Raw genomic sequence first — 22130 nt, forward strand, 5'->3', positions numbered from 1 at the left:
AAAATGAGATATTTTTATCTTAAAAAATCAATAAATAAATATATAATTATAAAAAATTCAAAACTAATAATAAAATAGTAACATAATTTTTTCTTATTTATAAATTAAATAAAATAATATTAATAATAAAAAACAAATTATCAAATAAATCTTTATTCCCATTAACCAATCAAACACTAAAAAGTAAAAGTGGTTTATCACATCTTTGCTGGCCTCGAAATATGTCTATGATTCTTCGCTTCAAGTATGCGAGGTATAAGTGTAAAACTTCATAGTCTTAGAAAATAAATAATATGTCATTATATAAATAAATAATTTTAAATTAAAAATAAAATAATACTTAATTACATAATTATATATTATTTGTGTATTTAAATTATGTATAAAAAATATTATATATAATATTAATCTCTCCCTATATGAAGATGATAAATCAATAACATGGTAAGCTTTTGGAACCTCTTCCCTGTGATAACATTGTACGCTTAGCATCAGCTTGAGTCGTCGGGATTAGTAGTCGACATATAAGAAAAGTATGATTGAGATTAGACATGCAGTAGGAAAGTTAATCACGTCTGGAAAAATTATGGTGGAGATCAAATGTCGTTGACAAAATCGTAGTAATTATCCACAACTTGCCAACTCATTGATCCACACGTCTTTGCCTCCTTCATAATTTCATTGATCCTTCCTCTCATGTTAGAGCTTAGTTTAGTTTATTTTTCCCAATACGTTTCTTCGTATCTGTATTTTAGAACTTCCTCCTTTGAAATTTTGATGATAAAACATGCACAAGTGGGTCATTCTTAAATTTTGACCGTTGATTTTGATTAGGTTTAATTTCTTGACCCGACGGATGGTACCGTACTTATACTTCCGTCTTAATTAATTTTTCTCTTCTTTCACGGAAGCTGGCTTCTCCGTGGAATTAAACCAGAAGCAACTTTATAGATGGAGACGATCAGATCGACTATGATATCTATCGGCATATATTATAGGGAAATTATAATAAATGTCCAAAACTAAAAGGTGTTAAATGAAATTGTCCAAAATTCTAAGGATTAACAAAAATGCCCTAAATTTGAGAAATGACCTAACTGCTCTTATATATAAACCCTACATTTCCCACGGATTTATTGTTCAAATTCAGAGAAATTTCGGATCTTCCACGGGCGTAACAGGTTTTCATCTTTTTCGTCGACTTTTTGTATTTTCCAACAATCAAAAATGACAAATAAGAATAGTACATTATCTCACTTTTTATTTGAATCAATTTATTGTTAGAATTATTGAAATTTGAGGGAGATTTTAGGGTTTCAATGTTTAGGGTTTCAAATATAAATAATGCATAAAATGTTTTGATTCTTGGTTATTTTGTTTGAATTAATTGAGAGGTTTTATGTTATTGGATGTGTAGATTTGATTTGTGTTGAAATTAGAAACTGAAATGAAAATTTTAGGTCGAAAAATATGTTAGATCTGTCGATGTTGCGTAATCTCTCACGGTCATCCGTGGGGTGGGGGGAAGAATTTAACGTTTTCAAAATTTTAAGGGGAGAGAGAAGAGGGGGAGATCCACGGGGGCCTGTGGAAAATTTTACACTGAACTGTCGGGCAGTCCGTGAAAACCGTGGGTTGGGTGGAAATTGACTCTTTTAAAACTATAGGGCCTGTAGAAGATAGATTTTGAACGACTATAACGTTTGATCTAAGAGGAGTTACGGGGCTTGTAATATATCAACGCGAAGCTCGTTTTGAGCTCTATAATTATAACTAGCTTTGCTGGTTACACCCAATTTAGAGGCCCAAATAAAACTATTTCAATGTGTATTATACAATTTTTTTGTTTTACCAAATTTAAGATTTTCGGTTTTTATGATTTTGAGCTTGTATGTGATTGTGTTAGACTTTTTTGATATGTAGTTTTCAAATTTAATATCTGTTTCTTTAGTTTTGTGTTTTTCTAGACACATTTTATTATGTAATTACGAAATTTCAAATCGATTTTTTGGTTTTCTCGTTCCTAAGCTATTTGAACGTGTTGATTTCGAAATTCAAATCTGTTTTTTCAGATTTTTCAAGTGATTTTTTTATTGTTGATATTTTAGGGTATTTCAATATATTTATTCTTAACATATTATTTGAATATTTTATATATTGTGTATTATCAAAATGCCTCCCATATTTTTCTAACATTTTATTTAACCTTTAAATTATTATCAAATATTCAAATGCCTCTTTTATATGACATACAAACTATATTTAACAAATAAAATTAAGTTTTGAGTTAAGATTCATATAAATACTTTTTTTTTACGAATTGATTTTTTTCTTGAATTCAGAAATACGAACTTTTTTCTTTCGAACGAACTCGTAGTAATTGATATTAAGTAAAAATGAGAGTGAGAGTAAATGTTTAAGTTATATGAGAAGTGTATGTAATGAAAATGAGAGAGAGATTTTATATAGATGTGGTGAAGGGTAATTTTAGTATTTTAAAAAAATTAGGACATTGTTGCTTAAGAATTGGTCAAATGGGCATTTTTGCTTAATAAAAAGATCAAATGAGTATTTAATATAATTTCCAATTATTATAAGCTAAATGACTTATTCTCACCCAAAGTAGATTTATTTTCTTAAGTCTTCGTCTTTTAATTTTAAAATTTTTATTTATTAATTTATAAATAGTTAAATCTATTTATTTTAACGATAAAATTATTATTTTATATATAATATTAAAAATATATTTAAATTATTATTTTTTTCTTTTAAATATTAAAAATTAATTATTATTTTTAAATCAAAATTTAAAAAATAATAATCCCTCTATAAAATTTAGTTTTTAAACACTAATATTATTACCAAGAGTCTCTTTCTCTCTCTCAAGCAATCTCTCTTCTCATTTAAAAAAATAACATTTAAATTTTGACCATTGATTTTGACTAGGGTTAATTTCTTGACCCGACGGATGGTACCGTACTTATACTTCCGTCTTGATTAATTTTTCTCTTCTTTCACGGAAGCTAGCTGCCCCATGCAAACAAACCAGACGCAACTTTATACACCATGTGGTGTATTATTTTGCAGTTTGTATTATTATTCCTCTGGTTTGTTGAAATGATGAGCATTTTGGGGAATTATCATTCTGTGATAAATTAATTGGATAATGCGGAATATACTGTGACCATAACAAGCGACAAACATTTACCAAACGACAGCCATATCCCACTCATCACTTAAAATATCTGTGGTGTCATGTTTGCTATGTCTGTGGCTCTATCTGGACATTGACCCCTTGTTTTCTCTGTAAGTCTACTGTGTTATTCAAAGGCAAAGGTAACTTAATTATTTCATATTATAAAGTTTTGGCGTGAAAAACCCACCATTATTATATTAGGTAAATTCATTTAGGTCACCATTAGTGCGCAAAAGATTTCTTGTTGTAGAAGTTAAAACTTGTAAATTAGTCAGGACTCAGGAACACTGAATATAACAATGGTGTCGCTCAAAAGCAAACAATTTTGTCAAAATGCAACCTCATTAATAACTAATTTGTGAGACTTGTAACGAAAAATGAATGATTTGATATATTATTTTAATCCTTAAAAAAATTATCATTGGTCGAAATAGAATAATTTTAAAGGGAAAATGACTATTTCCCACCCAACTTTTAGACCATTTTCAAACCTATATCTACTAGAGATAAAAAATCCTCATTTCCACCCATGACCAAATTGTTGTCCAAATTTTCAGTTAAGGGTAAGGGTAAAATCATCATTTTAACTATAAACTTTAAAACTTTAAAATTTCACCATTTCCCCCCTCCAGGTTTTAAAAATTAACACCTCAATCCATCTTCAAAGTTTGAAAAGTTTATATTTCACTCCTAGGGTTTGCTTCCTTCTCCGATCACCACCGACGGCTGACGCATTCCGTCTCTTCGTCACACCACCGTCGTCTCATCAAAAGAAGGAGGAGGTCGGAGATGATGTTGAAAGGTGAAGTTGAAGAATTGGGGTAAAACTGCTATTTTTGAAAGATATAGGGGGCGGTTGAGTTTTAAAAAATGTGGAAACCCTAGGTTTGGGGGTGAAAATATTACTTTTCAAAATTTAAAAACTTTAAGTAAGGTGAAATGCTAGTTTCTAAAACCTGGGGGGGTGGGGAATAATACAATTTATAACTTTTTAATATAAACAATAAAATGACTATTTTACCCCTCCCTTTAACAAAAAAAATTAACAGAAATTTGTCTATGGGTGCGAATAGGGGTTTTTCATCTCCCATGAATGTAGGTTTGAGAGTAACCTAAAAGTTGGGTGGGAAATAGTCCTTTTTCCTAATTTTAAATTAATTGGATTATGTTTAGCCCAAAAGACTTATTCTCACCCAAGGTCCATTATACTTTCAAATTGGTTCCCTTTCATTATTGAAAACTTAAATATCTATTTATAAATAATTAAAATTAACAAAACTAGTTAAATTTTAAGAAAAAAATTATTATTTAATATTAAAAATAACAAAATATTATCTATTTTTTCATTATGTTTAAAACATTAATAATTTTTTCATAATTAAATTTTAAAATATTAATTTTTCCCCCTCTCCTTTTTTTTTTGGCACCGTTACCAGCTAGTTCTCTTTTCCTTCCCTTTTGTTTCCCCTTTTTTGGCACCTTCTTCTCACCTTCGTTATCTAACAAAAACATTTAGTGGCAAAACGACATCTTGGTCTTCTTCTAGTGATGAAAACATCATCTTTGTCATTGGAAGAAGTTCATCTTTATCACCAAATGTCTTGAAAAAGAGAAACAAAATAGGAGGAAGAGAGAACTAGTCAGTGACGATGTTAGAAAAAAGGGAAAGAAAAAAGAAAAAAAACCCTAGAGAACAAAATATAATATTTTATATTTTAAATTAATGGGAGAAATAAATTATGTTAATTACTGTCTTTAATTTCAACTGTTTATAAGTGGATATTTAAATTTTTAATAATTGAAAGGTATTAAATTGAGAATATAATAAACTTTGAGTGTGAAAAAGTGTTTTGGCCTTATTTTTATTCATTTTAAAAGTGGATCATGATCAGATTGATAAAATTAACGTAATAATTAAAAGGAACGTAGGCAGACTTGCACTGCATTATGGTTTTCACCTACCCGACCCCAGTAACTCAAAAATTAATAAACTCCCAATTTTCAATGCTGGCGACGCCGTTTCGAACAAAATGTTATTTTTCATCGGCTAAAGAACCTATTCCCACCCAAGTTTTGATGTAAACACAGTTATATCCACAGAATTTAAAAAATTTAAAGTCTTATTTATGAATTAATTGCGATTAAAATTTTTTATTAGAGACAAAAATAAAATCATCATTTACTAATAATATAAAAAAAATATAAAATTGATTATATTTTTCCCTCTAATTTTTAAAAACTAGCAATTTCATTACTATTTAAAGTTTTTTAACTTTGAAAAGTTACATTCTCTTTAAACCTAAAGTTTTTTTCTTCTCTCCTCTGGCCACCATCTCCGGTGCAAATGACCTCTCTTCTCTAGATCTAATATTTTTATATTATAAATTATCAAAATACATCCTATATTTTTATAACATATATGAATTTGATATTCTTATGATATCAAAATACTCTCTCATTTTAAGTGTATTTTTTAGCATCCTAATATTTTATCTAATTTTACATTACCTTTTACATTTATCTAATATTTTTTAACACTATTATATATTATCTTATATCGAACCAGTCCTTATTTTATCAAAATATCATTATATTTTTCTTAATATTTCATTTAAATCTTTAATACATGATTTAATATCAAAATGTCCTCATATTTTTTTTTAACATTTCATTTAACGCCTTAATATACTATCAAATATCAAAATGCCCTCCTTATATAATATATGAACTTAATTTAACAAATAAAATTAAGCTTTAGATTAAGATTCATATAAATATTTTATTCTCACACAGTGATTTTTTTGATTTGGATTAAAAAATATAAATTTTTCTTTCCGAACGAACCTACAATATTAAATATTGAGTAAAAATGAAGGTGACAATGATGATGTGAGAAAGATATGAGAGTGAAAGTTTATATAAAAGTGGTGACAGGTAGTTTTGGTATTTTCAAAAATTTTTAAAACCTTTTCGCTCTAGGCTTTGAAAATGGGACATTTTTGCTAAAAAAAAGGGAAAATGGGGGGTTTTTTTTTTTTTTTGGCTTTTTTAGGGTAGGATGGGTATTTATTTTAATTTCTCCTAAAACTATATGAGTAATTTTATGTTTATATATTTTTTATATATAATTTGAGAACATAGATAATGCCATAATGTGATTAGGGGTTATTTTATATTTAATTTAAAATCATTCAATCACATAATGACACATCATTTGTGCACCCAAATCATGTACAAAAAATATGTACACTTTTTTTATTGAAATTATATACCATGGACAAGCCTAACTAACCATTCATTTAGTTAAATGGACGTTTGGTTTGGGTAATATTTTATTACCAAAATAGAAAAATTATCACATGTATTACCTACAACGTCAACATTGGTAATAGAAGATTACTGTAATATTTTATTACTGACAAATCAAACAAGAGAGTAAAAGATAGATTACCAAGATAATATTAAAAAATCCAAGCCAAACGCCCCCTAAAAGTAATGTTATACATACCCATTTTTAATAAACAATTTATATACATAGATAATATATCATCATATAATAAAATATTATTTTATTTTTAATTTAAAATCACCTAATTATATAATGATATATTATATATATATTGTAACACCCCAGGTCCAATAACCCGGCCCACTGTTAAGATATTGTCCACTTTGGACACACAGTCCATCATAGGTTTGCTTCTGGGTTTTGCAACCCAAAACGCGTCTTAACAGTTAAGGAGCTCACAGGCTATTTAACCAATTCAATTCTCCCACCACTAACCAATGTGGGATCCATAGACAGAGCATACACAGACCCAGCATCTCTCTCATGCTTTGTCGATGTGGGATTCGCCTAAGGGTATCACATATATAGATAAATTATATACTAAAAATAAATACATATAATTTTATTGTTTAGTTAAATAAGTGCAAAAAGGGATTAAATATAATGAATATAATAATTCATTATATACTGAGATGATAAATAATAATTAGATAATATGATTATTATTATTTTTTTATACTTTAAAATCACTCAATCATCCCTCCTATATCAAATGAAATAAATAAATAAATTTATATATTAGCCCTATAAACATTAAGGCCATATATATTTACTTTGGCCAATTACACAATTGAATACCTACTCCCTTGTTTTCCATTGCTTCATCAATCTCATTCCCATTCACCAAACAAAATAAACGTCAACTATAAGAAACTATTGAGGGTAGATTACAGTAACTAAGAAGAAATTTCATATATGTCTGTGTAGCATGAAAATCATAATTCATGGACCATCTTCCAGAAATAACAACAATTACCAACTACAGTAATCAATATCGACGCCACTTTCTTTGAAGTTCCCAAATTCTTCAAATAGCAATAAAGTTACTCAAAAAAATTAATTGTTTTATTATAATTCTCTTTGTCTAATCACATACTAAACCCTAAAATGGAGGAGTTTAGTTTGTTAATATAAATAATGCTATAGTCTTTTTTAAACAAAGTTTTAGATTTTATCTTTAATTGAATATTAAAAAAAAAAAAATTAAACATAGGACATTATAATATATAGGCCAAAAGACTTGTTCTCATCTACGGTATAATGAAATCTCAAATTTTTTTTTTTTAATTTTTAATAAAACAAACACCTACTCATGGTCAAATTTATTTTAAAAATTAGAGCATGAAAAGATGACCGGCTAAGGAAGAAGAAAGAGAGAAGTTCGATCGACAGGCGGGAAGAGTAAGTCGTCGAAGGAGAAAATATCTAGGGGAAATGACCAATTTTTAAACTTTGAAGGATTTTTTTTTTTGTGGGGGAGGGGGGGGGGGAGAGAAGAAAAATAGTGAGATTTTTAAATTGAAGAAGAGAAAATATGATAAAAATTAAGTTTTAAAATTTTTTTATATTAAATAACGATTTTACTTTTAACTGTAATTAAAATTTTTAATATAAATTTGTTTATGAATAAATGTTTGGATTTTTAAAAATTGAAAAATAAGACTTTAAGATTTTACTATATCTTGATGGAAACAAATCTTTTGATCTTATATATATATATATATATATATATATATATATATATATATATATATATATATATATATATATAACAAGGTAATAAAGTTTGAACATGATATAATCATATATTGTTATGTTAATTTGTATAAATAAATTTATACAATATTTTTTTTTTTAAGGGTAATCTTGGAGAGTAAGCCTAATGTTTCATAATTCCGGTGAATGGTCGTCCATTTCACACATTGGCTTCCAGGAAAAACCCGGAGTCAATGAGCGTCCATTCTCTACATTAATTAAGAAAGTGAAGCACTTGGAAGACCCGGGTCAGGTCTATGTATATTTATTGTAGAGAAAGTCAAATATGTCTTAACTAATTGCCCCGGCAACTCTATAGATTGTCTCTTTTATGGCGAAATTTTAAGCTTCCTGTGGCCTTCAAGCCGTGGAAAATTTAACCACCAACCCCCACCCCTCATCTTTTTTTACTTCATAGAATTACAGTGTCGTAAAAAATTTTCCCAGATAAATATCTTTTAGAATTACTCTCTTGGATCAATTAAATGGTGCATTCAAGAGTACTACTTCTACATTTTTTCACCGACGTTCTTCCCCTAACCAATCGGTCCAAAGCCATTTGCCTATTTTTCAAAACCATGCAGAGGAGAGGAGACGTAATTTATATCCATTCATCGAAACGTCAAGTTCAATTCCACGCATTAATTAGACCCAAATGCTAGCCAATGGCAATACTTTCCTGGAAAATCATCCAAGAACTGCCACCGAAATTCGTCAGTCTTCCCATTATTTATTTGAATGAAGTAACTCCTCCTCGACCCGGGGCCACAATGTATGCTTGAAACTCTCTGTAATTTTGACCATGGAATTGGAAACTCCACTCCAGTGGGATACCCTATATGACATAGATGGTCCTTTGATTGTAAAATTTGAAGCTTCCCGTGGTTCACAACTTGTGAAATATACATTTTATTCTCAAGTTTGAACATTTCTTAATGCTATTTTCAAGGTCTCGTTATAGCCTTCTTTTGGGTTAATTTGAAGATAATTTGTTGTGATCCAAGAGTGATCGTGTGTAGGTTTCATACATTAATTAGTTAGTTTATTTACAAATCACATAATTAAACTCTCTTATTACAAATTCAAAATGAAATGGGAGGGAAAAAGAGTCGCAGACCTTTTCATAAATAGTAATATTATATACACAATTTTATATATAAACAATAACGTATCATTATGTGATTAAATATTATTTTATTTTTAATTTTTAATTATTTAATAATATATTATTATTTATATATAAAATTATACAGATAATACAACTCGTTTACAAGAAACAAGTTATTTGTTCAGTTCATAGTGGTGGGTGATGTAATGATGGGCCGTGCCTGTAAACTTAGCACAGTTAATTTTCATTTGGGCCGACAATTGAAACTTTGTCGGTGGGTCCACGGCCGCCTCTTCAGTCTTAGGCAAATCAGCAATACAAGAGGGAACTGCTGCGGCCCTTTCACTCTTAGAGCTTGAAAATCTTAAAATTATCTTTAAACCAAAATTTAACCATTAATCTCTCTTTCTCTTTCACTTTTATATTCTTTGAATGCATCTCCGCAGCCTCTCCCTTTCCTGGTGCAAAATATCTCTATGTCCTTTATTTAAAATGTCATATACTGTTAAAACTATTTTTTGAACGAATTCACGAATGTCACATCAAAAAAATGACTAATTATAGAAAAATATTGAGTTGTTTAATGTATAAATAGGAGATATTTCCCGTTTGAAAACAGTAGTATAAACCTGAGTTGACAGTTATCGTGCTTTTCATATAAAAAAACATTTTTCCATTATCAAGAAACCATTTTAAATGGTTTCAAGAATTATATTTAAAAAATAATTACTCTCTTACAATATCGGAAACACACGTCCATCTTATAATAATGATGGCATACATTAAGATTCATAATATTATATTTTACATATTTTGTTATATATAAAATCTTAGTCTCTCCTCTTAACAATTAAAAAAATTGGACAAAGACTTGGGACATCAAACAGGCGCCCATAGATATTAGCATTCTGTTTGTACTTCTGCCACTATTCTTCTCAAACAATCAATAACATGTCCATTGATGTAGACACCTGATTCATTAGCACATTAAAAATTGTGTAGTGTTATTACTTTCTTACGATGAATCCAATTGTTGTTCATTGTAGTTTTTGCCGTTGTTAATTTCATCACCAACAATTTGGTGTTAAAAAGGAGGATCCCACCAACAATGTTTTATGTATTTATATGATTACCTCTATGTTGTGATTACCTTATCACACTTTCTGCATGTCATATGATGATTTTTTTTTTTTTTGGTTGTTAACAAACGTTAAAGTTTTATTTATATAATATTTCCGTACAAGTATTTATGTATGTGGTAAAATAAGTAACAATTTCTCTTTGGATAGACATTCTCTTCAAAAGATAATTATATACAAAAGAGTGTTTTAGTTAGAGTTGAAAACGAACTGAGCCGAACCCGAATAGGGTCTTGCTCGTTTTTAGCTCGTTTTGGATTGGGTTTGGTTCTAGTTCAGGTTCAAGCTCACTCACTCACATGTTTATGATCACGTTTATGTTTGTTGTCTTGGGTTTATGATCAGGCTTATTTGAATTAAGCTCATTACAAACCTGAACAAGCTCGTTTTGAATTCAATCTTATTTTTAGGAAGAGCTAAAAAAGCTGTCATTTGCTAAGGGTTAAAGCCAAGCACGACTACTAGAGTTTGGGTTTAGGCTTAAGTTCATTTCTAGTTTTACTTCCTAGTTCATGTTCAGATTTTGTTCATTGTTTTAGACTCTTATTTGGGCTCATTTGAGCCTGAACAAACTTGTTTCGAATTCATCCCTAATTTTAGTTTGAAAGGAATTATGTATAGAATTTAGTTCCAACACTAGGAAGGACAATTGTAGACCTGACCACGATTCATGAACCGACAATTTCGGTTCAAAACTGCTAGTTCACGGTTCAAAAAAATAGGAACCCTAAATCAGAACCATTGGTTCAAAACTAATATTGAACTGACAGTTCTGGTTCATGGCCTTAATTTATTTTTTAATTAATAATTATAAAAATTAAAAAAAGGCTTGGACATAATTTTTTAATTAAACTTCCTACATATCATTTTGGGGTTTAGAAGAATCAAAGTCTACATAGTTTTCTTACCTTCGAGTATTCAATAGCTGGTGGTACCCCTTACTTTATCATTTACCTCCACTTTCTTGACTACTTGTTCTCGTCATCAAACTATCCGTAGTTAAATTAAAGGGTTTTTCATTGAAGTCCACTTTTATATTTTGTTGACATCATTTGACTCTTATTCAATTGTCTATATATACTTGGGCTTCAATAGATTTGAGAGTCAAACTTAATTCCCTTTTATCTAATATATTATCCCTTTGACTAAAAGTTTATTCCATTGCAACAGTTGATGCTAGTGCTACCAGGATTTGTTTAACAATAGCTGCTAATATTGAAAAAGTTGATGCATGTCGACTCCACCATTCTAGAATTAGAAAATCTTTACCTATATTATTATCACCAAATTCAAAAGTAGTAGTTAGATAAATTTCAAGCTTCAAGATGGACTCTGATATTCCTCTTGGTCTTTTGCCTCTTTGCATCATAATATGATCATCACAACTAATATTTTGGGTTGGTGATGAGGCAATAGATGGTAAAGAGGAAGAAGAAGCACTTTGGTTACCATAAACTAATAAATATTTAATATAAATTTTTTTAATTAAATTTATAATGCTAGCTATAGTTAATAGAATATTAACTTTATCCTCATCATCAAATTACATGCATTTATAATATAATATTAAATAATCTATAACACTATCTAATTTAAACTCAGGATCGAAAAAAATTTTGAAATTTTTTTATAGTAATTTAACCATTTTGTTTTCATAAAAAAAAATAGTTTCTTTTAAAATAACATCTTTTTTAGCCTCATGTAAAACTCCAATAATATTAAGGGTTTCATTTAAAAACAAATAAAAAGTAAAATAATAAACCCCATTCAAAGTATAAGTTACATTATTAAAATTTCTTAAAATATCTAAAATTATCTTACAAATATCCCAATATTGAGGATATAGTGTAACTTGTGACACATTTTATGAAATAAATATACACAATAATTCCTTATAATTAAAAGACTTGTTGGGTAATTCATATGTTAAATTTCCAACGAGTCAACACATATTGAAGAAATCTTTTTAGTCTTTTATTATGTATTTTACAAAATTTACCTCATTCTTTCATTGTTTGGGGTTGTGGCCATAAAAATAAAATTGTTGCTTTTACTGAACTAACGTAATTATTAAGATTTTTTAAACCATCTTATACACATAAATTTAACACATGACATACACATCTAATATGAACAAATCTATCATCGAAATTGGGCTTACAAATTTTTGTTAAATTAGTAATTGAGACCGAATTTGCAACTGCATTATTAAATGAAATTGAAAAAAATTTAAAAACTAATCTATATTTTTTTAATATTCCTTTAATTATTCTATAAATATTATCAGTCGTATGTCAATCATCAAACACTCTAAATGTTAAAATTCTTTTTTGTAATTAAAATTTATTATCTATTAAATGACAAGTTATATCAATATAAAAGTGAACTTGTCAATGAAAACTCCAAATGTCACTATATATAGATATATATTTATCTAAATTTTAAATAATTAAATTAATTTTTTTTTTGTTTTTTATATAAACCTAATAATGATCTTTTTAATGTGTTCCTAGGAGTAGTCTTATGTGTAAGATTTAATATAGTTTTACAATAATTATTAAATTCTAAATCTTTACTAAAACTAAATATTTTTTTGAAATAAATTTTAAAAATATCAGAGATAAAAATTTTTTTATGGTTGTTGTTCCATCTCCACTTATTTTTGTTGTTGTAGCGCCACCTCCATATATTGACTTCCACGTGTTGAACAACTTCCACAAATTGATCTTCATCCACATCAAATGTGGATGAATATTGACAAATCTCCTATTATTTAAAAATTTTTCACTATTTGTTATTTTTTTATAATAAAAAAATAAATTATATAATAAATTATGACAGATAATGGGGAAATAAATAATAATAGATAATAAATAAAATTAATTAAAGAAACAAATTATATAATTAATTATGAAATTGTATAATAAAAATATAATAATTAAATTATAGAAATTAAAATTACAATTGATAAAAATAAAGAGAGAATTTAATTGAATTTAAGAGAATTTGATTGAAAGATTGAGAGTGTATTAAGAATTGAAAAAACAAAAAATAAGAATAAATAAATGAGAGAGTTGACAGATTGAATTGAGTATATATGGGTAAAATCTTATATAAAAAATTAAAAAATATTGAAGGCTTAACAGCCATATTGGAGACCTACAAATTTAAACATTTGCAATGGACCGTTGTTCCCCTGCAAATAATTTTTTTAATTTAAAAAAATAAAAATTTAAAATAATTTTAATGACTTTTATTTAAAATTAATAAATTTTTTAAAATTAAATTCTTGAATTGTCAGTTTATAAATCTTTGAACTAGTAGTTCGACAATTCAGAGAAAACAAAACTTAAATCGAACCATTAGAATTTGATTTTAGTTTCAATTTAGGTCAGTTTCTGTTTTGACGGTTCTTATTTTGATTTTACAAGGTTCAGTTCACACGGCAAACTGGCCTGTGACCACAACAATTGTAATTGGGACAAAATAATTTTTTAAAAATAAGTATAATGATTTCGGAAATGTGGTGAGGAACAAGACACATTTACATGTGAGAGTAGTTCAAGATCATTAAAATGATTTCAACTCATCGTTCAAGTAGAGCTTAAGCAAGTCAAGTGATAAGTTTGAATCAGTAAGTAACTGAAAGGATTTCAACTTATCGTGCAAACGAAGCTTGAACAAGCCAAACGGAATGCTATATCTAACACAACAACTAAGCAATTACAAGTTCGGGAATTCATTATATAAGTAGGAAGCATTTATTTGGCCCAGCCCATATCTAAGTTTTCCCACCCGTTTGTCAAATATAGATAAGATTTGGCGACTTTAGTGGCATATTTGTAGTGATATCCTACGAAAACTGATATTAATTGTAAAAGCTTCGTTTGAAATCACTTCAGGTGGTGGCTTCAAATAAAATAAAATAATACGAACAGATGATTTATTTCATGTAAAAAATAATCCAAATTAAGAGGTTATAATTTTATATTTAAAAAATATTAATCTAATATATACACAATAAAATGACGTAAAAAATAAAATAAAACAAGACTTTAAGATAATTTATTTTAATTATATAAAAAAGTATAGATTTATTATAATTAAATAATTTAAAATAAAAATAAAATAATATTTACCACACTTGCAATAAAATTGTCAAACCGCCAACTTATAGAATTCAAATGTTACAGTAAAATATGTCAATTTAGTGGCTCTTTCGACCTCTCAAGTCAGTCAACCATCTGACACCAATTTTCATAGGAAAAACAAATGGCTGTTAATTGCCCTTTTCTGTTTTTTAATTTACAATTTTTCTTGTACAGAAATGTTAACTTCACTATATCATGCATTTAATTCTCTGGTACAATTGTCAAATACTCCTTTTGAAAACAAGTAAATAAAAAGAATTTAGATGGAGCCTGCACCGGTCCAATATTTGAGGAAACTTCAGTTCAATTCAGTGGCGAAACCGCCAAGTCTTCTAAGAATTGAAGAGTCTGAAGTTGAACGCTTCAACTTTCTTTTACTTTTAACTTGTCTACTCTTCTTCGGAGATTATAATCTGGTCTTGTTGATTACGCACACCCTCAAAATTTCTCAGGACGCTGATCGAATGAATTGAGAAAACAACATGGCAGCCGGAGGAGGAGGAGCAACTTATCGTTCTTTGCAAGTCACACCGACGTGGGCTCTAGCAACCGTTTGCTTCATCTTCATCTCCATCTCTCTTGTAATCGAACATTTGATTCAACTTCTTGGCAACGTAAGTCTTATAATATTCAAACCAATAGCTAATCTTAATTCAGTCAGCAAATTATTGACTCATATTGTGATGTTTTTAATTACAGTGGCTTAAAAAAAAAAGGAAGACTGCCTTGGTTGAAGCTGTGGAGAAGCTTAAAACAGGTGAGGTTCTCATCAATCTAACTTTAAATCAAACTGGGATAGTTTTGGTTTTGTTTCAGTGATATCGTATTTGTGTTGGCTGGTGCAGTGCTCATCGTCTTAGGGTTCATGTCTCTTATTCTTAGTGCAACTCAGGGACTAATTTCGAAAATCTGCATACCCAATAAAGTTGCAAGCACGATGCTCCCTTGCCGTCAAACCGCACAGCCCAAAACCACACAAACGTTACAAGGAAGAAGATTGGCTAAAAGTGATGATACAAGCGGGTCTTCTGATTATTGTGCCTCTAAGGTTAAATCTTAGTTATTTTAATTAATCTGTGTTTGGTTATGTAATTAGCAATTAGTATGTATGGTGTTGTTTTGCAGGGAATGACTTCTGTGATATCACAAAATGGCCTAAACCAGCTTAGCATCTTCATATTTGTGTTAGCGGTGATGCAGATTGTCTACTGTGTTCTCACAATGGCCCTAGGAAGAGCCAAGGTAGTTGGATGTGTTAATTGGCCATAGGACCAATTCCCAACCAAGTTTTAATGCAAATACAAAAACATATTTGTAAGGTTTCAAAAACTCAAGCTCCCATCTATCACCTAACTTCTGTTAAAATTAAATATAAAATTATCATTTTATCAGTAATATTAAAAAAATAATAATCTTAACATTTTTTTCTATAGGTTTTGAAAATTGATAGTTTCATTCCATTTTCAAAACTTTTTCAGTTTTGAAAAGTATTTTTTTTCCTTTAAATCCCTAAGGTTTCTATCTTCCCACTAGTTACAATCTCAGCAACAACAAAGAGGAAGAGATGACAACATCTCTAGGTGGAAGAAGCTTTATCATCAATGAAGAGACAACTTTGTCTCTTTGTCAATGTCTATCTCTTTCTGGATGTCGACGAAGAGACAGATGTCTCTTTGACGATGACGAAGCATTTTGGTTTTGGAAATGTCACTATCTCTTCCTTTTTGCCGTCGTCAGAGATGGTAGTTGGTGGAAAAATAGAAACTCTAGGGATTTGATGGAAAACATCACTTTTTTAAACTATAAAAGTTTTTAAAATGGAGTAAAATTATTAATTTTCAAAATCTGAAGAAAAAATATAATATAATTATAATTTTTTTAATATTACTAAAAAAATAAAGATTTTATCTTTAATTCTAAATTTTAATAAAAGTTGGATGATAGATTAGAGTTTAAATTTTTAGAATCTCACAAATATTTTTATGTTAAAATTTGGATAAAAAATAGTCTGCTAATTGTCTTTAATTTTATTGGTTAGTTTTAAATCTGCTCATGCGTACAATTTCATTACTGTGTGTTGAACTTTGGATCTCCTGTGTGTAATTTTTAGTAGAAATATGTGATTGAATGGTCATATAATTAATTGCTTATAAATTTGTTTCTTATAATTAAGTTCAACTTGACAGATGAGACGATGGAAAGCCTGGGAGAAAGAAACTGAAACTGTTGAATACCTGGCTGCCAATGGTATATACACTGCCTTCCCAGTAGGCTAGATTAAAACCGAACTAGCTTGGTTGGCTTGATGTTCAACTCCATTAGATTTGAATTCGAGTTAGAGTTTTAGTCTATAACTCAACTTGAGTTTGATTTGAATCTCTTTCCAACTAGAGATGGACCCAAATTGAGTTGATTCAGGCTCGAAAGCTGGTTCGATTCAGTTTAACTTACAAACTAAATAGATGATTTGATTTGGTTCGAACTTGACTTGTGGTTTAATTCATGTTATGTTAAGTAATTGTTAAATAACATTATTTTGTCAATGAGTCATAAATTTGAATCATGAATTTAAACCTATATTCGACTATGTATATGAATTATAAATTCGAGTCAAACTCGAACTGAATCATTTTCATTCGAACTGAAATTGAACCACCCTTAATATTGACTCAATAAACTCGAGCAGAGTTATTTTTCATTCAAATCGAACTCAAGTCAAAGGTGTTTAGGTTTAACTTGGTTCGTATCCACCTCTATCTCATTCAATTGATAATACTATTTATCTTTTTAACAATATTATTTGTGTGTCAATGACACTATTGATCTTATCAGCAATTTCTGACAAAATCTTTGACCATTTCAAATCTACTTGAGCTTGAACTCAAACAAGTCATTTAGGATTCAAGCCAAATTCAAGTCGAACCATGTTTAAGCTTGGCTGCAACCCACTCCTACTTTCAGGAAAAGAAAATTATGAAAGTATTCCTAATTATAAATTGCATTAGTTGGTTCTTGTTCATCCAAAATTTGCAATGAGGCATACACGTTTGTCGTGGATAACGAAAGCTATTTATGCTTTTACTGTGGTGTTGTTTCAATTTAGATCCTCGTCGATTTAGATTTACAAGACAAACAACCTTTGGACGTCGACATCTCAGCTCTTTTACAAGCACACCACTCCATCTATGGATTGTAAGCAAATATTGATTAAGTTATTAACTTAATTAATCTAATTAACCTCTGCTGTTATTTCATCTGTAGTACTTCTAAAAACAATTGTGTGCCTGCAGAAATGTTTCTTCAATCAGTTCATTGATTCAGTGGCAAAAGTCGATTACCTTACTTTGCGCCACGGCTTCATCTCGGTTTGAATCGAATTCATGATCAAATCTTTACAAAGGGATAATGACTGTTAATTATTCCACTAATCTTCCTAATTTTCAACTGAATTTATTCATTTGTAGGCTCATCTGTCCACAAGCAGCTCCTTCAATTTCCAGAAGTACATCCAACGATCCCTGGAGGATGATTTCAAAGCTATAGTTGGCATCAGGTTAGTAAAAATTTAAGTGTCTCTTTGAATTCTTAAATTTTTTATGCTTTATCTGTATGACATTTGAAGCTTTTCTGGGCAGCCCTTCCATGTGGCTTTTAGTGGTTATTCTATTGCTCCTGGACGTGTACGGTGAGGATGAATATCTTATTATCCTACTAATTTCTTCCGCGATTCTTTTTATTTTTCCTTTTTCGAATATCAGCTAATTGAAGTATATACATAATGAAACAGGTTGGAATGTGTATCTATGGATTTCTTTTATTCCGCTAACTGTAAGTCTAAAAACATTCACATTATGTTCATGGCTTGGGAAAATTGATAAGTTTAATGTCATTTCAAGTTGTTTCCTATTTGTAGATAGTGTTAGTTCTTGGGACCAAACTCCAAGTAATCGTTGCAAGAATGGCACTTGATCTGAAAGCTCAACACATTGTAATTAAAGGAACCCCTCTGGTGCAGCCTAACGACAATTTCTTCTGGTTCAAAAAACCAGAATTTGTATTGACCTTGCTGCACTACACTTTGTTTGTGGTATGTAATAAACCTCTCCAGAACATTGGTTAATTACTGTAAATATTCATCTCACTTGTTTCATGTTTCCAGAATGCATTTGAGATGGCATTTTTCATTTGGGTCACGGTACGACTTTCTCAGTGATTTTTAACCCATGGTTTAGCTAGGTGAAAACGTGATCTGATGTTTTGATTTTTACTCTGTAGTTGCTATATGGGATTCACTCTTGTTACCATGAACGACTATACATAATCATCGTTAGGGTGGTTCTAGCGTAAGTGCCAATGTTTCCAGGATGCTGATGTTCACCATTAGAATATGTATACAAAGTTTTATGACTGTTAATTAATTCTCAGGGTGACGGTTCAAGTGTTATGCAGCTACATCACACTTCCCCTCTATGCTCTTGTGATTCAGGTATGCTTCTGTCTCAGTATGTTTATATGCAGATGCATAGCTTTTTATAGTTTGAAATGAAATTGTACTTTTGTATGTCCACAGATGGGATCAAGTTTGAAAAGGGCAGCTCTGGAAGAGCAAGCAGCCAATGCTATAAAAAAATGGCACGATGGAGTAAAGCAGAAAAGGGAAAAGCAACAGGACATTTCACAATCTGGTGGCGACAATTTTGGCAGCAACAGAACCATTGGTTCTCTGGATTTACCTACTCATCATCGCACGCCTGATCTTCCAGACATTACAGGTTTTCCTGGAAAATCAGAAATTGTAGAAGTTGATCAAGAAATTTCCAAAGATGGACTTGATCCAGCCGTTTTTACATCAAAGAATATTCAATTACAAAGGCACTTGACTCACATTAGTAAAATTTGATCAGCTTGTAAATCAGGTTGCATCAGATGATGGGATATACATGTTAAGCCTTGTACATAAATTTCAAATTATGTCATTCCTGCATATGTTTTTACAATTAAAATAATTATTTGGAAGATGATCTTAGGCCTGAAACCTGATGATTATTTAGACCAAATTTGGAAAATAATTAATTGTTTAGAATAAGCTAATACTGAAGCCAAATTAGGACATATGCAGGTTAGCTCACAGCAGACTTTCTGACAGCAGATAATTGAATGGGGTTTCTCCCCTAAATGTTAATTTCCATTTTCACAGAAGAATTAAGAGGAAGGCTGCTGTCTTTATAGCTCAAACATCATGTGAAACCCTCCCCCTGCCTCCCCAACCACATACAAACTTGCCCATATGAATTTAAACCTCTGGCATTTCATTTTTCACTGTTATAAACTGCATCATATTTTACAGGAACCCTCCTTTAATAGGGTAGTGTATTAATCAACAGAAGATATAATTAGAGTCTTGAGCTGGAAATAACAGTAGAAATATCACAAACAAAAATATTAACCAATGGAAACCAATTTATTTACCTTCTTCTTTAAAAAGTAAGAAAGTAACCCTAGAAATGAGACACAGACAAAACTTCTAGGAAAGTTGCAGGGAAGGGCCACAGCAACCCAGATCAGGCCCGAACCACACAACAAATCAATAAAATTATATTTATCATTTTTTAAATATATAAATGCATACATCTATTATATGTTATCAGATGATTTCGTAATAATTATAAAATAATACTCAATAAAAAAAATAACACATTATATATACTGTTGAATTTGTGTACTCATAATAATAGCATTGCTTTGCTCCATAGCAAATACCAGCAACTCGTACATGGAATCAAATTGGTGTGGGACAAACAATAGTTAAAAGTTGAAGAGCCACATCTGACACTCAGATATTATCAAGAACATGTCGGCCCATTAAAAATTGGAGTGGTTGCAACTCAATTATTCTCCCTAATTTTGACAAGAGATACATCTTTTTTCATTGCTGACCCACTGGACCCTCAGATTTAGGGTTTTGGCATGTATAAATATTGCTTTCTGTAATCTGTTAAAGTTGGGACTTGGTGAGGAGACGATTCTGGTTATGGGTATTTTTTTTATAAGCCTTAAAAAGCGTTTTTGCAATTTTAAGTAGATACAGAAAGTGGGGAGACAAAGAAAATCTTTTGCACTTATCTTAAGTCACTACTGATTTTTAGGTAACAAAGGAAATAATATCAACAGTGTAATAATTAATAATGATAACAACTTGATATCAAAGGCAGAAGGTAGAGAGACAGAAACTGATGTTAGAACAACTCTTTTGAAGGAATTCAGAGGATAAATTAAGATAAATAGTAAAGAAGGAGAAATCAAATCGTAGTGAAGATATTGATATTGATTATGGTGGGAATAAGGGTCACATGAAGAGGATCACAGTTTCCAGTTTGTCTGGAAAGGTGGATATATATATATGTATATCTTCTTGACTATGTTGGGAAACAATGACAAAACAAATTGTTTATGAAGGATTTTAGGAAGGCAACAAGTGATGTGAGGGAGCAAAAACATTTACAAAATTCTTGGGCTTCATTATGATGGAAATGAAAACTTCCTACACCTTTCAATTGCTGAAACCTAATTTGTCCCCCATTTTTTCAACCACAAATTGACCCTTCAACTATTTATCTCCTCAACCACCCTAAATCAAAATGAGTAATATTATAAGTATTTATTTTTGAGTATATAAACAAATATACACATGATATGTTATCATATGATTGAGTATAACTTTACTCTTAATTCAAAATTACCAAATCACTTGATGATATACATGAAATATGTATTTTTATATGTACTCAAAATGAGTATATATAGTTTTATTGAATCAAAATCTGCTTCACACATGCAAGCTTAACCATCCACTTTATATCATCATTCATCCCACTTTGATTTTGTATCAATACTCTGTTACTTCAATCTTCATGCATTAAAAACAGAAAACTATTGAAATCTGTTTCAAAGGGTTCCCTTGAAAAGAATAGTACAAGGGAAAGGGAGCTATAGGTAAGCAGTGCTAATCTTTGATTAATAGGAATAATTGGAATTTAGTGGTTAATGGTAAATTGTTTGGATGTTCTTTCTCTATCATAATTAAGGGATAATGAAAACTCATTAACCAAATCTTATCCCCAAATTAGAATTTATCAGTGGTCTACAATTATGTTAATGAGGTTGGCATTATCCATAGGAAATGATGACATTATGGCCCTTAACTTAAACCTTTTTTCCATTTTCCATAACAAATTTTGCTTTTTATTTTTTTAATTTTTTTAATTCTTCATTTCAATTTCATTTGTGCTTGTTGTGCCAGAGTAGTTATTATGCGGATGCCATTTGTCCCCCTAAATTGGACCCACTAATTGGTTTTCAGATCAGGCCCAAACTGCAAATTAAATCAAGCCATCCTTTCTATCAATTTTATTAAAAAAGTGAAATTAAACCA

At 29.7% G+C, this 22130-nt stretch overlaps 1 protein-coding gene across 1 annotated transcript; it reads left to right on the plus strand.

The window, feature by feature from the left end:
• The first annotated feature begins 14905 nt into the window (after positions 1–14905).
• On the plus strand, positions 14906–19733 carry LOC123205970 (MLO-like protein 3). The gene is made up of 16 exons (XM_044623051.1): positions 14906–15051; positions 15151–15312; positions 15398–15455; positions 15544–15746; positions 15824–15940; positions 16885–16945; positions 17802–17890; positions 17989–18063; positions 18163–18251; positions 18334–18383; positions 18486–18526; positions 18612–18785; positions 18858–18893; positions 18974–19041; positions 19124–19184; positions 19269–19733. The coding sequence occupies exons 2-16, from the start codon at positions 15181–15183 to the stop codon at positions 19596–19598; spliced, it is 1584 nt and encodes a 527-aa protein (XP_044478986.1). The 5' UTR covers positions 14906–15051; positions 15151–15180; the 3' UTR covers positions 19599–19733.
• Positions 19734–22130: the final 2397 nt, after the last annotated feature.

This window comes from Mangifera indica, chromosome 2 (assembly GCF_011075055.1).
Source record: "Mangifera indica cultivar Alphonso chromosome 2, CATAS_Mindica_2.1, whole genome shotgun sequence".
Taxonomy (NCBI): Eukaryota; Viridiplantae; Streptophyta; class Magnoliopsida; order Sapindales; family Anacardiaceae; genus Mangifera; species Mangifera indica.

Bases quoted from the DNA above. Each gene is read 5' to 3' on its own strand.
- LOC123205970 (XM_044623051.1), top strand. From the start codon at position 15,181: ATGGCAGCCGGAGGAGGAGGAGCAACTTATCGTTCTTTGCAAGTCACA. The intron at 15,747-15,823 runs GTTAAATCTTAG...GTTGTTTTGCAG, and splicing joins CTGATTATTGTGCCTCTAAG to GGAATGACTTCTGTGATATC. The intron at 16,946-17,801 runs GTATATACACTG...GTTTCAATTTAG, and splicing joins TGAATACCTGGCTGCCAATG to ATCCTCGTCGATTTAGATTT.